The sequence below is a fragment of the Amphibalanus amphitrite genome, unplaced genomic scaffold (assembly GCF_019059575.1).
Source record: "Amphibalanus amphitrite isolate SeventyFive unplaced genomic scaffold, NRLGWU_Aamphi_draft 000788F_arrow, whole genome shotgun sequence".
NCBI lineage: Eukaryota > Metazoa > Arthropoda > Thecostraca > Balanomorpha > Balanidae > Amphibalanus > Amphibalanus amphitrite.
In genome coordinates this window covers 32,453-46,530 of record NW_024882282.1, presented here as the reverse complement: position 1 = coordinate 46,530, position 14,078 = coordinate 32,453, and the positions used below count along the sequence as shown (strand labels likewise).

The window sequence follows — 14,078 nt, the reverse complement described above, 5'->3', positions numbered from 1 at the left end:
CACGCGCGGCGGGCAACAGGAAGAGAAAACAGACCGATTAGAACAGGCACGGCAGATGCACGTCAACACAGTGTGAATGGTGATAGCGCTGCGTAGAGTCACTGGGTGAATACCTACTGTCGAGACTAGTTCACGCACTAACTCACTACATGGGATCGAGCATACGGTAAAACAGCACTAGCCACTACGCATAGTAAATTACTCTGGTAGGGTTCAAGTGGCAAAGTACGAACAACCCGTTACGTTTAAAAGTTTATTTTTTAGCTGAACTTCGATAAACTCAAAGTTCCTCTGCTCTGGCGGGAATTAGCCAAATATGGGGTAAGCTAAACGTTTTAGGAATTAGGATGCGATGTGTTATGAAATCTGGGCACTTTGTGCTGAAGCAAAATATATTTCACCCACGCTTATTCTGCTGGTAAGTTAACATGACAAAGGTCTTCTCTAACTTCCCCACTCAAAAGCGACGTTTTAGATTAGACAATCAAATCCCAAAGCGAGACGACGGACGGACTAAAAGCTTCTTAAAAAATAAAGTGCTATTCATACCGAAGCTGCGGGTGGGGGGATTTTTTATCCCAGCGGGACTGCGTCAGCACACGTGTGTCACAGGGAGCCAGCAGTAGGATACTCGTTCAGCACGTGACGGAGGCCAAAACGTGAGCGGGTATGTGCTGAGCAGTCGCTGCGGTGTGTGTGTGAGGGGGGGGGGGAGATAAAGCACCCCGGGCAGTGCGGCACCCACCTCCTCGTCCAGGTTGGAGACGAGCAGCACGGAGCCGGTCATCGGGTGCCCGGGCAGCCGGCCCGTCATGCCCATCGAGGCGCCCGGCAGACCGCCGGGGACCATGCCGGCGAACGGAACTGCGGGTCAACGAGGGAGGGGTGTCACCAGCGGCACACGAGGATAAGAAAACTTGACCCCGTCCCTCCCGGGGCGGTGTAACTTGTTACAGGTCGGTAAAACCAACGAACACGTGATAAAACTAGGCGACGTAGCCGTGTAGACGGCATCATGCGGCTCGCGCGCACAGTATGAAAAACAAAGCGTATGACGTAAGCCGGGAATGTTTGCAAGATTGTATTAATCTAACTACTTCCCCAGCCACAGCAGCCAAAGCAGTCTGCCTAATGTCTCGTGCGTAGCCCCACGGGGCACAGCCACCCCGGCCGCTCGCAGTGGCGGGCTCGAACCTTGCGGTACAGTATACCTTCAGGCGTGCACTACTAGCGACACCTATACGCGCGAATACAAACTATGACTGTCTTTCGTCTGTGAGTGGCGAAAGGAATTTGACGCGAAACTCTGCAACAATTTCCATAATGATTGAATGAATGAAGTTCAATTTAGAAGAGAAGAGCTCGAACTTTTCCGGATACCCAATCGTAAAATACTGACAACCAGTGCAACAGGCTTGTTTTCTCTCCACAGCCAGCGTGAGCGAACTCCCGTAAAAGGTCGGTAAAAAACTTTTAATCCCAAGGAAACAAAGTCCTTAGCCACCGTGAAAGCGGGACGCAACAAACTTTTCCGGAAGTTCTCTGCAGGGACACGGGAAGAGAGACTCGGCGCGCGCTGCAGGCGGTGACAGCTTTTTAATTGCTTTCCCATCGTCAATCCCCCTCCCCCTCTCTAACGGCAGGGTAGATGAGGCTCAGTGTCCGAACTCCGGCCAACTCATCACAGCAGCAGCCTTCTACCAAGCAATCATCTACGGGTGACCCAACGGGCTGCAGCGGGTGAGCGCGCCCCAGATGAGAACAGAGACGGGATCGAAGACCGGAGGCACGATTGTGGGATGGAGAAACGAGACTACGACGGACACAGCGAGAGATAGAAAAGAGAGAGAATAGAAAGAGAGCGCCAACCTGAACGGCCGGCGCCGGCGGCAGCACTGGCGGCCTCTGAAAGACAGAGAGCGAGAGGAGTCAGAGAGGTGGCCAGCAGAAGGCCAGTACAGAGACAGGTGCCGAGAGCTGGCCGCAAGTACAAGGCGAAGAGGCGCAGCATAGCACCCGGCCTCCCAGGAAGCCAGTATAGCCAGTTCATAGGCGGAACTGATCAGACAGAGTACGCAGAGTTACAAATGCAGAGAGAAATATAGGTTACAGAGGCGTGCCTGGAAATAGAGAGGCAAAGCAAAGTGCACGTATATGCATAATTCATCTCTGAGAGCAGCATGGGACGGCGGTCGGGTTCGTGGAGCCGAGAGGGCTGAACTGAGGGTGGGTGGCGGTCAGTGGGTCCGCTGCGGGTGGAACTGATGGGTGAGCACGCTCCTGGTGCCGACTCACCTCCCATGCCGGCAGGGAACCCCCCGGCCAGGCCAGGCGCCAGGCCGTGCAGGCCGAACGGGGACAGCATACCCGGGGTGCCGCCTGCGGGAGGGGAGGGGCGGGCACAGGTCAGACGGGGTCGGTGGGAGGGGCACAGGGTCACTGCCGAGACCCGGGCCGGGTCACAGGTCAGACACTGCCGGAACCCGGGGCAGGTCACTGAGCCAGACACACCTGAACCGGGACAGGGCAGGACGGGGGACGGGCCTCGACTCATGGAGTCCCGGACAGACCTCACAGGCCGCCACCGTTACCAGCAGGCGCTGATCGAACCCCGAAACATCTTATCGAGTCTCATAAACAGTGCGCACCGCCCGCCGACTCCATCAACAAACGCCAGCTGACGTACTCGGAAGGCGAGATACCGGAGCTTGACGTCACCAGCGCTACATAAAACCCGACGTCACCAACAGGCAAAGCGAGATCGGGATACGTTCAAAACAGTGGGCAACTTCTGAACTCAGCTTACATTATTCTTCCAGCTCAGACAGGAATATTAAGGCAAAGCGTAAAAGCAAACACCCACCACCATCACCCAATGAAGCTGTGGAACAAGCGAGACAATGCACGTGGGACAACGGTGTCACACTTCAACTTAGGGCGGCACTTGCTGCGACTGTGAGACAGCGGGGGGGGGGGGGAAGGAGATTTCAGCAGACGCTCAGCATGTCCAGTGTCTGGTCTGCAGCTGAAGCGTACTCCTGCTGAAAGCCATCATATGATGTCTCGTCACTGTCGTCTGCACACCCACCCACCACCAAGCCAGCGGTAATTGGGATCCAGGCGCACCGCGTCGGTCTGGGCTGGGTCGGTGTGCTGGATGCGGTTGCACCGGTGAGTCATGCAGGCGGGTCAGGCCGGTACATGTTAGTGGTAGCCGGATACCAAACACACACACAGCGGGGGACACGTGACGGGCGAGTCAGCCACCAGCACCGGTCGGGGGCCCACCGGAGCCAGCCAGCCTCCGCGGGGCGGGCCGCAGTCACCAAGCGGGCGGGAGAAGCAGGGCGGGGGCGGGGGCGGCCGGGGGGGGGGCCTCCCGCGGGCGGCCGGCGGGCGGCCCGCCGCGGGGAGGCTGGCTGGTGCCGGGCCCGGGGCGTGCGTGCCATCACCTACCTCCCAGGATAAAGGCGGACGAATCGAGCGTGGGGTCACCTGTGGGCAGGCTGGGGTTGGTGTAGTCGCGGGACTTGTCGTTGTTGTACTTGACGTTCAGGCTGGGCAGCTTGGAGTATTCGATGCGCAGAGTGCAACACGAGTTGTAGATATTTTGGCCATCCAGTTGCTGGGAACAGCGGTTATCGGTGGTAAGGGTAGTGCGGTCCACCATGCACTGCGAGTTAAATGGTTGCACGTCCGGACCCCGTATTTCCAATAGCGCCGCGATACGGCGAGCTCAGAAAAGTTCAAACGTTAATTGTTTGCATATTTGACAGAAGTCAACGGAGAATACCAATGCATACACGACGCAAAATATACCGGTACATATGCAATATGCATTATGCAAGCAGTGAATAACCACGTTAATGCAGCCTCGGTAGCGCATACTTGACTGAGAAAACGTATGATTAAGCTCCATGTTTTCAGCGGTGTTGGGTGTTTGTCGTCATTTCATTACATAAATTTCCATTCAGAGCGCGTCCCCTGAAAGCCGAGCCAGACCCTGTTTTCGCTGCTCGCTAAAACTTGTGTAATTTTGTTGTCGACGAGTCGGCCCAACTTTGGCATTGTTCGTCGTGATTTGACATAATTGGCGCTGGCTGTCGGACACGGGTGAGGGGCGGACGCGTCCTCTCAGGCAGGCACGCTCCGCCGGGGCTCATCTCGCGTACCACCGGGACACTCACTCTGACAGAGGTCAATAACGCCGGCAGCGGTCTCACAACCAGCAATCGCAGCCAGCCGGTGGCCATTCCTGCTATTCAGGCTTATTCGAGAGCCAATGAGCTTTTGAAATAGTAATGACCGAAACACTGACATTGGCTGAAATACAAAACATGGACCTGCGATTAAAATGTATTGCAGTTACCAAACAGCGCCGGAAGTTATAAATCCCGAGACTCTGGTCCTCGTGACTGCTGACAGCTCACGTTTCGTGTAGGCGAATATAGCGCCACATGAAATCCTTCCTGTTCGGAGTCGGATACCAGCAGGGGTGGAGATCTGTCAAAATTTCAGGGGGGGGGGGTCCAGGCTGGGCAGATGGAGGCGGGCTGGATGCAGTACCATTGACTTACATAGCAGTAATTCGTTTTCAGGGGGGTCCTGACCCCCCCCCCCCCCCCCCGAGATCTCCACCTCTGGATACCAGTAAGGTATAGTCGACTACAGAATGATGTTCCACTCCTCAGAAGCTATCAGTTGACCGGAGCGCTAAGTTGTGCCGTTTATCATGCAATTAAGCGTGTCGATTGTGAGCATTGGGACAAAGCTATAATTTGTGAACTCAGCCCGTGTGATGCGGCACAGCCTACCACTCCAGGCAAATAATTGCCTGTGAAAAGTGGAACATCATTCTGTAGTCGACTATACACGTCGGCAAAATAAAGCGCATTAAATTTGTTGCACGATGCGATGCTTTAGTCATTTGCTACGTGCGACACCACTCCCTTTGAGAGCGAAATATTTCCTAAACGAATGAAAGCTGTATTATAGGTGCAAGAAGTAATGTGACTACAAACAGAGGCCAATTTAGTGATAGCCAGCACTCAAACGATAGTTAACAATGAGCGGGGCAGCACAAAAGGTTAGTCCGACGGAGGATGGGAGAAGGAGAGCCTTATCCGAGTGGAGGGAGAAATTTCATTAGCTGCAACTATTGTGACACGTTTTGCGCAAGAGCGAGCATCTGCATGCTAATACACAAAAGGCATGCGAATGATTGTAGCGATTTAGAACTCCTGCTTCCACGTAACCAAGAAAGCTATATTCCGCTCTCCTCCGAGCCTCTCAGCCAACTGCCCAGCAATCACACTCCCAACCAGACCATAGCTCTCACGCACACGTCATCGCGCATCATCATTAGCCAATCACATTGTCATACGTCATCCCCTGTGCAACTGATCAGGGGGCGTAACCCGGCCGCCCCGACGTCCGGCGGCGGCGGCGGATGACTCACACTGGGTCACCGGGTCACGTCCCGCAGCTCAGTCTCGCCGCGCGCCTGACTCATACGCTACTCACATTCCCTATTGTGTCCATCATGCTACATCACACATCATGTCATTCACTCAACTCATGACCGCTGACTACACCTCCACCTGATTATCAGTAATCATCATCATTATTCATCATCAACATCGATACACTCGCTTGGCACACTCTGTCCATACAGCTCTTCCGGGGCTCTTCTCACACGTGTACTACGCCGCAGTACGGTTTGGCCATTCTGTTCTCGTTGGGCTTCCGTAACCTCACTCTGAGCGTCCTCCCGTGCACCGCTGAACGTCTCACTCGGAACGTCAGCTGCATCTTCACTCGTCTCCACCGGTGCTCCCGTATCGGGCGGCTCGGGAGGCGGGGGGTCAGTGTCCTGTCCCGTCCCCGACACCGAACCGGACGGCTTCTCGTGCAGCCGCAGCGTCCTGATCTCTGATAGGCAGTCTTCAGGTTCGGACTCACAGTCACTCATACTGTCTGTGTCGCCAACCTCCTCGAACCGTCGTCGGACGCAGCGCACATGCCACGGGGCACCATCCACCTCCACCAGTGGTGCCGGTAACAGTCGGGTCACCACGCCCCGCCGCGACACGTCCGTGCACCGCGTCGGCTGACCTCGGCGGCGTATCCACACAGCGTCACCGACCCGGAACGCTTTGCGTGCACTCTGGACGCCATCGTCCACTTTGGACACCGCTCGGCCGGGTTCGTCGATGTTCAGCGGGAGGTCGTGGCCAGCGCGCTGGAAGACACCTGCTGCAGGAGCGCTGCTAGGATGCATCCCGTCACGAGGCGTGGCGTTATAGCGGTGCACTGCTTCCCCGATTGTACAGCCTTGTCGGGCTGCCATCACCTTGACTGTCCGATGGTGGCGCTCGACGATGCCGTTGCCGCCCGCCTCGTGCACCGCCCGGAAGCGCAGCCGGACGCCCCACCGCGCGGCGAATGCCGCCATCCGACGACTGCGGAACTCCGTGGCGTTGTCCAGCAGAAGCTCTGCGGGCGCGCCTCTTTCCAGGAAGATGTTTTCCAGCTGGTTCGTCACCTCAGCCGCATCTGACCGGCGCAGTAGTCGCCAAATTCCATACCGGGATGGTCCACAATCAATAACAGTCAGATAGGACCGTTCCCGGTAGTGCGTAACGTCGATCGCCAGCCGTTCCCACGTCAGCGGCACACTCAGTGACCCTTGCTGCCAACGTACCGGTGCTGGGTCAATGGACTGGCACACATCACACTGTTGGATCACGGCGCGCACTGCCGACCGGGTGGCACGGGCGTCTTCATTCCGCCGCACGTACCAGAGGGTCCGACGGACTCCCTGATGTCCAGTACTTTCGTGCACTGCGCGTATCCGTGCGGGGTCGACATCCGGCCGTGGGTCCGCGATTGCCGCGGCAGCCACCGGCCGTGCGGCAGGCTCTGGGTCCGGTGTTTGGAGCCACTCCTTTGGCACACGGGTCAGTGCATCCGCCAGGTTGTCTGCGGACTTCACCAGGACGACTGTCAGCCTCAGGTTGAACTCCTCCACCAGCTGACGGATGACGTCGATCCTCCGGCGGATGAGCATTTCCCCGTGTGCCTTCGTCCGCAGGCGCGAGCGGCCGGTCAGGGCGTCATCGATCCATTTGTGGACCGTAGCCGAGTCCGTGCAGAGATCGATGATGGTGATGCCCCAGGCGATTGCCATGTTCACGCCGCTGAGCGCCGCGTCCAGTTCAGCCATGTTTATGTGCATCGCCGCCTTCGACTCAGGCCGCAGCCAGCTCGCATCCTCCACGACGCCACCCTCGGGGTCCTCCAGGACGACGCCGGCCGCGATAGAGCTAGCGTCCGTCCAGACCACCAACTTGCCCCCCTTCAGCCGCCATGGGCCTCGAGCCGGGTCACTGTCGTTCAGTCGGGTCACGACATGATCGACCTGCCCGCGCAGCCCCACGTCCTCTGTTGGGTCGTCCCATCCTGCTGTTAGAGCATTGACGCGCCGTTTGAGCCACGCGGCCGCTGGTCGCAGCCATCCCACCACTGGCAGATGGGACACCAGCTGACCACACCAAGCAAACACAGCCCGACGCGTCAGCACTTCCGGGGGCGCCGGCACTGGGTTGTCACGACGCCAGCACAGCTCTCCAGCGACCGCACTCACCCGCAGTCCGAGCAGCCGTGCTCCCTCCGCCGCCCGCTCCGGCGGCTTGCAGTCCAGGCCGTACCGGGCGAAGTGCTCCACCACGTGGTCCGCGCTGACGATTTCTTCGTCCACCAGGAGATCGTCCACATAGGGCAGCACTCCTCGGGCCACCACTTCATCCTGGAGCAGGACGGCTCTTACCACGGCCTTCATGACAGCCGGTGCGATGCTCAGGCCGAATCCGATGCGAGTCAGGCAGTATCTCTGACCTCGCACCTCCACCGTCTGGTACGGTCGCAGCCGCCGATCCAACCGGAGCTGAAGGTACGCCTTCCGCAAGTCCACTACAGCAATGCGAGCGCCATGCCGCCGCCAGCGACGAAGCTGATCGGCGCAAACGTCCGCATCTGCAGTGTGTGCGATTATGTGACCATTCAGCTCACGGTAGTCCAGGACAGGCCTCACCTTGTCCTGATTTGGCTGCGGGACCGCCATCAGAGGGATTAAACCTCGGACTGGGCCATCCACCCGCTCGTCGTACGGCTGCAGCCATCCTTCCCGGATCCACAGCTCCAGCTCGGCGTCATATGCTGATCGAGCTTCCGGCGGCACGGCATACTGGGCGACCTGGTTCTGCAGATACTCCGGGCCTTCCCCGTCTGCCCACTTCCATGCCACCGTCCACTCTCCAGTTCGTGCCTCGAACCGGGCCGAGAAGTCTGCTGCATCCAGCGCCAGCCCCTGGGGGTCGACCTCAGCCGCCGCCGCCGCACAGATCCGCACGTCTGTCGGCGTCCTCAGGCTGATGCCACCTAGGGCCGTGATGCCCGACATGCCCAGCACCATGTCCACTCCCAATGGACGATCAGGCACGACAAAGGCTGCGAGCGTCACTCGTTTGCCTTGGCACTCCATGGTGACTTTGGCCGTCCCACTACACCGCAACGACCCACCGTTCACAGTCCTCATCATCACCGTCCGCGGTGTCCACTGCTCACAACAATCCTTGTGCACGAGCGTGTCTGTGCAACCAGTGTCCACTAATACACGCCGCTCACGACCGTCTACCTTGCTCTGGATCACAGGGAGGACGCGATCTATTGCTCCGGGGACAGTGCTCGCGCTGACACGTCCCCCGAGGCGTTTGGGCAGGCCGCGGCGAGATGACCCTCAGTCCCACACGTCCAGCAGCGTCTGGGACGAGGTGGGCGCTTCGGTCGCTGCCGCCGCTGCAGATCATTGTGAACCGCCGCCACAGCTTGCGTCTGGTCATTACCAAGCACCGCCCGCGCGCGGGCGACTGTGCTCTCCAGACTGAGTTGCTCTGACCTGGTTCCTGCTCGGATTGTGTCCGCCACGGACGCCGGCAGACCGTTGACGAAGGCAGCTACCAGCTGTCGGTCCGTCACGCCGCCGAACAGGGCAGCATAGCGGCGCAGACTCGCCAGGAAGACATCAGCGCTCTCTCCCGGCTCTAGCCGACGTGCGACGAATGCTGTGTGAGCCGCGAAGTCGTCCATGGCGAACGCCTTAAACAAGGCGTCTCGTGTCGCCGTTGCTGACCGGCGGTCCACCGCGGACAGCTGTGACCACACGGCGAAAGCACCACCTTTCAGCCGCATGGGCAACACCTCCGCCGCCGACACACCGCGATACTCACAGAGCAGTGACGCCTGCGTGTGCCATTCGACGACGTCGCCGCTCCCGTCGTACTCGTCGATGAGGCGAGGATCGAGTCCAGCTCCGAGACGGACCTGCTCAGATTCCTGCACCACAGCGCCCGTCTCTGTCGGTGTGTCCATGATGATGTCGAAATGCCGAAATAGCTTGTAGCGATTTAGAACTCCTGCTTCCACGTAACCAAGAAAGCTATATTCCGCTCTCCTCCGAGCCTCTCAGCCAACTGCCCAGCAATCACACTCCCAACCAGACCATAGCTCTCACGCACACGTCATCGCGCATCATCATTAGCCAATCACATTGTCATACGTCATCCCCTGTGCAACTGATCAGGGGGCGTAACCCGGCCGCCCCGACGTCCGGCGGCGGCGGCGGATGACTCACACTGGGTCACCGGGTCACGTCCCGCAGCTCAGTCTCGCCGCGCGCCTGACTCATACGCTACTCACATTCCCTATTGTGTCCATCATGCTACATCACACATCATGTCATTCACTCAACTCATGACCGCTGACTACAATGATATTGCGCATTGCATTTTTATTAGATTTGTAGAATCATTTTTTACCATTCTTTTGCAGGACTTGCGACCTGTTTCTGAATCCGCTAATGATAGGGAGATTGGGATAGATAGCGCCACGAATGGTGACCTGGAGCCTCCAGGCTGCCTCGACTTTGTTTATTACCTCGCTACACCACGGATGTGTTCTTTGTACACAACACGGTGAGCGGTAAACTAATATCGTTACCTTGGTCGCCCATCAGTCTCTACCTGAAGCTAAAGAGCCCCAAGGATCCTGGCGCCGTTAGTCTAACTAAGAGGAACGTCACGGCGGCAGACGTCACGGCTGCGCAGGCCGTGCGACGTCACGGCTACACGACGTCACGGCTACATGAACCATACTGTGACGGCCCGGCACAGCCAGGCTGAGACAGTTACCCGCAGACTGCACGGGCAGTCATTCATTTATCGAACGGTCGTTCAGGGGCTGATGTGAAGCTGAGCGCTCACGTAGGTCTGTCTGCCGCCGGCCGCGGCGGCGGTCCGTCCATTGACGCGGACCGATCGCCGTTTCCGGCGGCCGTGCCGCGACACACGGCCGGCCGGCCGGCTATCTATAGGTGCCGGACCGGGGCCGGCAAGGCTCGGCACGGACGCGACATGATGTCAACCCGGCCAGACTGTTGGCAAACACCGCAGCACCGCCGGCGCCCGCCCGCCACGTGGCCGCATCAAACTGCGCGCCATCGACACACCGGCGTCAAGTCGCGCAGAGAGGCAATCTTATCGCGCGGATTAGCTGGGCGGGTGTCAGAAATCGTCCCGTGCAGCCAGAGATTGGAGGCATGTTCAGTGTTCACGTACGTAAACAGTCGGCACCCGTTCCAACCGAGGCGATCAGATCGTGTTGCGTAAGAAAATACAGTGTCCGTGCTGTTCCTGTATGTAGGGTTTCGTTCTGAACGGTGTCTCGTTTGATTATGCCTGGGCAGTTGGCAGCCCAATCATTCTGACCAGAGTCGCGTCAAATAAAAATATTATCAAATCTCGACTCAATCGAACGCCGCCCCTGTCAGTTGGCTAGAATCAGGCCTAATATACGTCTATTCAGGCTGGGAGCGGGCCTAAAATAGCGCCGGTCTAACCGGCACGATCGGCGCGGGGCGCGCCGAGCGGAACCGGATTAATATCGACCGGCCGCGACGTGACCGAACTGAGCCGCGCCCGGGCCGCGCCCCACTCACCAGTTTGGCCGCCTGCGCGGTCACCACGTCCGGGTACTGGATCAGCGCCTGGAACGAGTTGTTCTTGGTGAACGTGACGATCTTCAGCACCTTGCCGACCCGCGAGAAGATCTGAAACAGGGGGACGCGCGCGGTCAGTGTTTGACGTCCCGAGCTCCGGTGACCGGGTGACAGCCGGGGCAGCGCGGCCCGCCGGTCCTCCTCTGAAAATACACATGGCGACATTGACGTAAGCGGTCTAACCATGGTGTCGCAATGAATGGTCGGCCCAGGAGGCGGCGAGAGGACTGCCGGCTCGGCTGTGACCGCCCGGAACTGCTTATAGCGCAGGTCACGGTACGTGTCCTGGTCACCAGCAGTCGGTATACTCACTGACAGAGCATGGCAGGCATGTCGCAACTATATAAAAACTCATCACTCCCTGTTATCCATGGCCTGCTGACAACCTATGATATCACGGTGTCGAGGAGAGCAGTGGCCACCGTTTTACGCATCATTGGGTGTGGAATGGCTCCGTGCCGGGTTTGGCGCGACTTGTCCACGGGGGAGTTATTTGCATTCATGCATACTGGTAACCCCGCTGCTGGTCGCCGCGATCGGCAGTAATAACTGATAATCCCGCTTCCGGTCCCAGGGATCGGTTGTGATAACTGATAACCCCGCTGCTGGTCGGCAGCAGTGGATAACCCGCTGCTGGTCTGGTCCCTGCAATCAGCAGTGATACGGAGGCGGGCGGGTCTCCCAACAGGCATCGAGCGGCAATCCCATTTATGAGCGGGCATGCTCCGTGACATTGCCCAGGTATGCTGGTTGCCACATTGCTCACAGGGGAACGACAGTGGTTGGGTACGTTGTCGGTAAATCAGACCACTGTTCTAATGTGAGCATTGCCCATTGAGCTGTACATAACGACAACAGCACCGTAAAAGGACAGTAAAATGAGGAGTGGACCGTGGGACACCGCATGGAATCGTTAACTAGCCATTCCCAATCACCCATCAGGGGGCAGTTGTCACACAAGGCACGGACGGCGCCGGGCCGGGAGGTGGCGGTCTGGTTGAATATTAAACAAACGTGCAAAATGCCCGCAACGAATGTAAGCTGAAAGCGGTCGGCAGCACAAATCAGTGGCGTCACATTGATTCCAGACCGCCGTTTAAGTGTATAGGGCAGTACCTATATGTCGTGTCAGTTTCCATCAGCCAGGGGACGGTTAGCTTTGTAGAGTGCTAAGTCCGTGAGGGAATGTCTGTCCCGTGCGTCAGATTCAGGACAACGGCTGCAAAGAAATGGACACAGAACTTTCTTTCAAAGACAACTTTTAAATTTTTAACTAATCAATGTGAACAAATAAACATGAAAACACCCACAATTCGCAAGGGCTTGTAACAGCCCAGTTAAACTTGTCTGGGAAAAAGTTCCCTGCGCCCTAAGAACTAATCGACGCGCCTTTGATGGACAAAGAAAGAAGAGTGGACAGAGAACATGAAGCTCAACTTATTTCCACAACTTCAGCAGTGCTGGGAGAGCGACGGAGAAAGCAGAGTTGGGAGCAGACCGCGGCGAAGGGCGGTTCAGCCAGTGCCGTTTGCCATTTCCTTAATTCACCACATTTCTCAAAACAGGAAACTCTCCTCTACGCCGCCCTCCCGGGACGAGGTGGGAGTGCTCTCCGGCGAGCCGGCGCGTCCGACCTCGCGGCAATAATTGATCGCGCCTCCCCCCAGACGGGCCAGCGCTCCCACTGCCTGGAGAAGTGGGGGAGTGGATCAACAAAACACGGGAGAGTGCCCGTCCAGCGACACTCGGGAGCTGTTCGAGCACTTACACTGCCGAGTACCTGTCAGATCTCCTTTTTGCTCTGTGTTATGTAGACAGAACATCCCGACTAAGCGCAGCCTATTCACAAAGCTGAATCATATATATGTTTCGCCGCTCCACCTGTACCCATGAGACGTAGCGAGAAACGGTAGCAAACGATGCGTGGCGCTCGAGCAGGACGATAATGGCCGCGCTCGATCGACATTCATTATTGACCCGAGATGATGGCGGGGCGGGGCGCGGTGGGGGCGGTCGCACCATTACCTCCCCATCCATGGCAGCGCCGCTCGCAGTTCAATTAAGGACGGAAATTGGAGCAGCGACCACCACTCAGAGCACCATATTCCCCCGGGGCGAAGCCATCGCCGAGTCCCTAAAGTGGCGGCGACCGCCACTCCGCCGGCGGGGGCGGAGGGCGGGAAGGGGGAGCCGTCTCGGCCGGCAGAGACGGCCGTCCAAGTTCTCCAATCAGCACCACGTCGCCCGGTGACCCGGCGACAATTACGGCCTCCGGTGGGCCGGGCGCGCTTGTTAGCCGTCAGCGGCCGCGGCCGGCCGTCATCCGCACGTGGCACCGCCGCCGCCGCCGCCGCCCGATCCGGCGACACGGGCTAATTAAGCCCGGCTAGAGGCGAGCCGGGTCGTTACTGGACACGTTTGAAGTCGGCAGTCGCCTGCAGCGGCGGCGCCCCGCCCGGCCCCGCCGCGGGAGCCGGTGTCGGTTCCCGGGAAGGGGACGGAGCCGGGGTCCGCGCCAAACGTGGCTGGTATCTTATATAAGGACGAACACGGGCCGGCCCGAGTGTGAGGCTCGTACAGGTGGGTGTGCTTAAGTTACCCTGGACTTGCCGGCCGGATGGGCCGTTGGCTCGCCCGACCCGACTGACTGGTCACTCGCTCCGCCAACACACACGCACCGTCCATTACCGACCGCCATCAATTTTTCACCGCCAAACTTTGAACTCTTTGTAGGCGTTGATGCCCGGCAATGCAAACAGGTCACTACAGGGCTATCCATTTTTAAGTGCGCTGGAAAAGTCAGTCCCATTTATCCATCACGCACCGAGCACGGTCGGCTCGTATTATATTTCAGTTACGCTGCGACCAAGACCACTAATGCTGGTACATCTGCCGAAGTTCGGAGACACAGCGCTTTGCTCCTTGGGTGAGACATTGGTGCCTTGTGCGATGGCAATCTCCCGAA

At 58.2% G+C, this 14,078-nt stretch overlaps 1 protein-coding gene across 4 annotated transcripts in view; it reads right to left on the bottom strand.

Annotated features, from left to right (window-relative positions):
- The window catches only part of LOC122366160 (polypyrimidine tract-binding protein 2-like), a 48,468-nt gene that overhangs the window by 5,976 nt on the left and 28,414 nt on the right, over positions 1–14,078 (bottom strand). The window contains exons 5-9 of one of the 4 annotated variants that reach the window (XM_043338059.1): positions 11,054–11,164; positions 3,457–3,625; positions 2,296–2,379; positions 1,870–1,905; positions 746–864 (exon numbers count right to left, since the gene is read on the bottom strand). In XM_043338059.1, coding sequence (XP_043193994.1) covers positions 746–864; positions 1,870–1,905; positions 2,296–2,379; positions 3,457–3,625; positions 11,054–11,164 — 519 coding nt within the window. The remainder of the gene's footprint in view (positions 1–745; positions 865–1,869; positions 1,906–2,295; positions 2,380–3,456; positions 3,626–11,053; positions 11,165–14,078) is intronic. The other 3 variants (XM_043338062.1, XM_043338060.1, XM_043338063.1) reach the window with 3 other exon arrangements.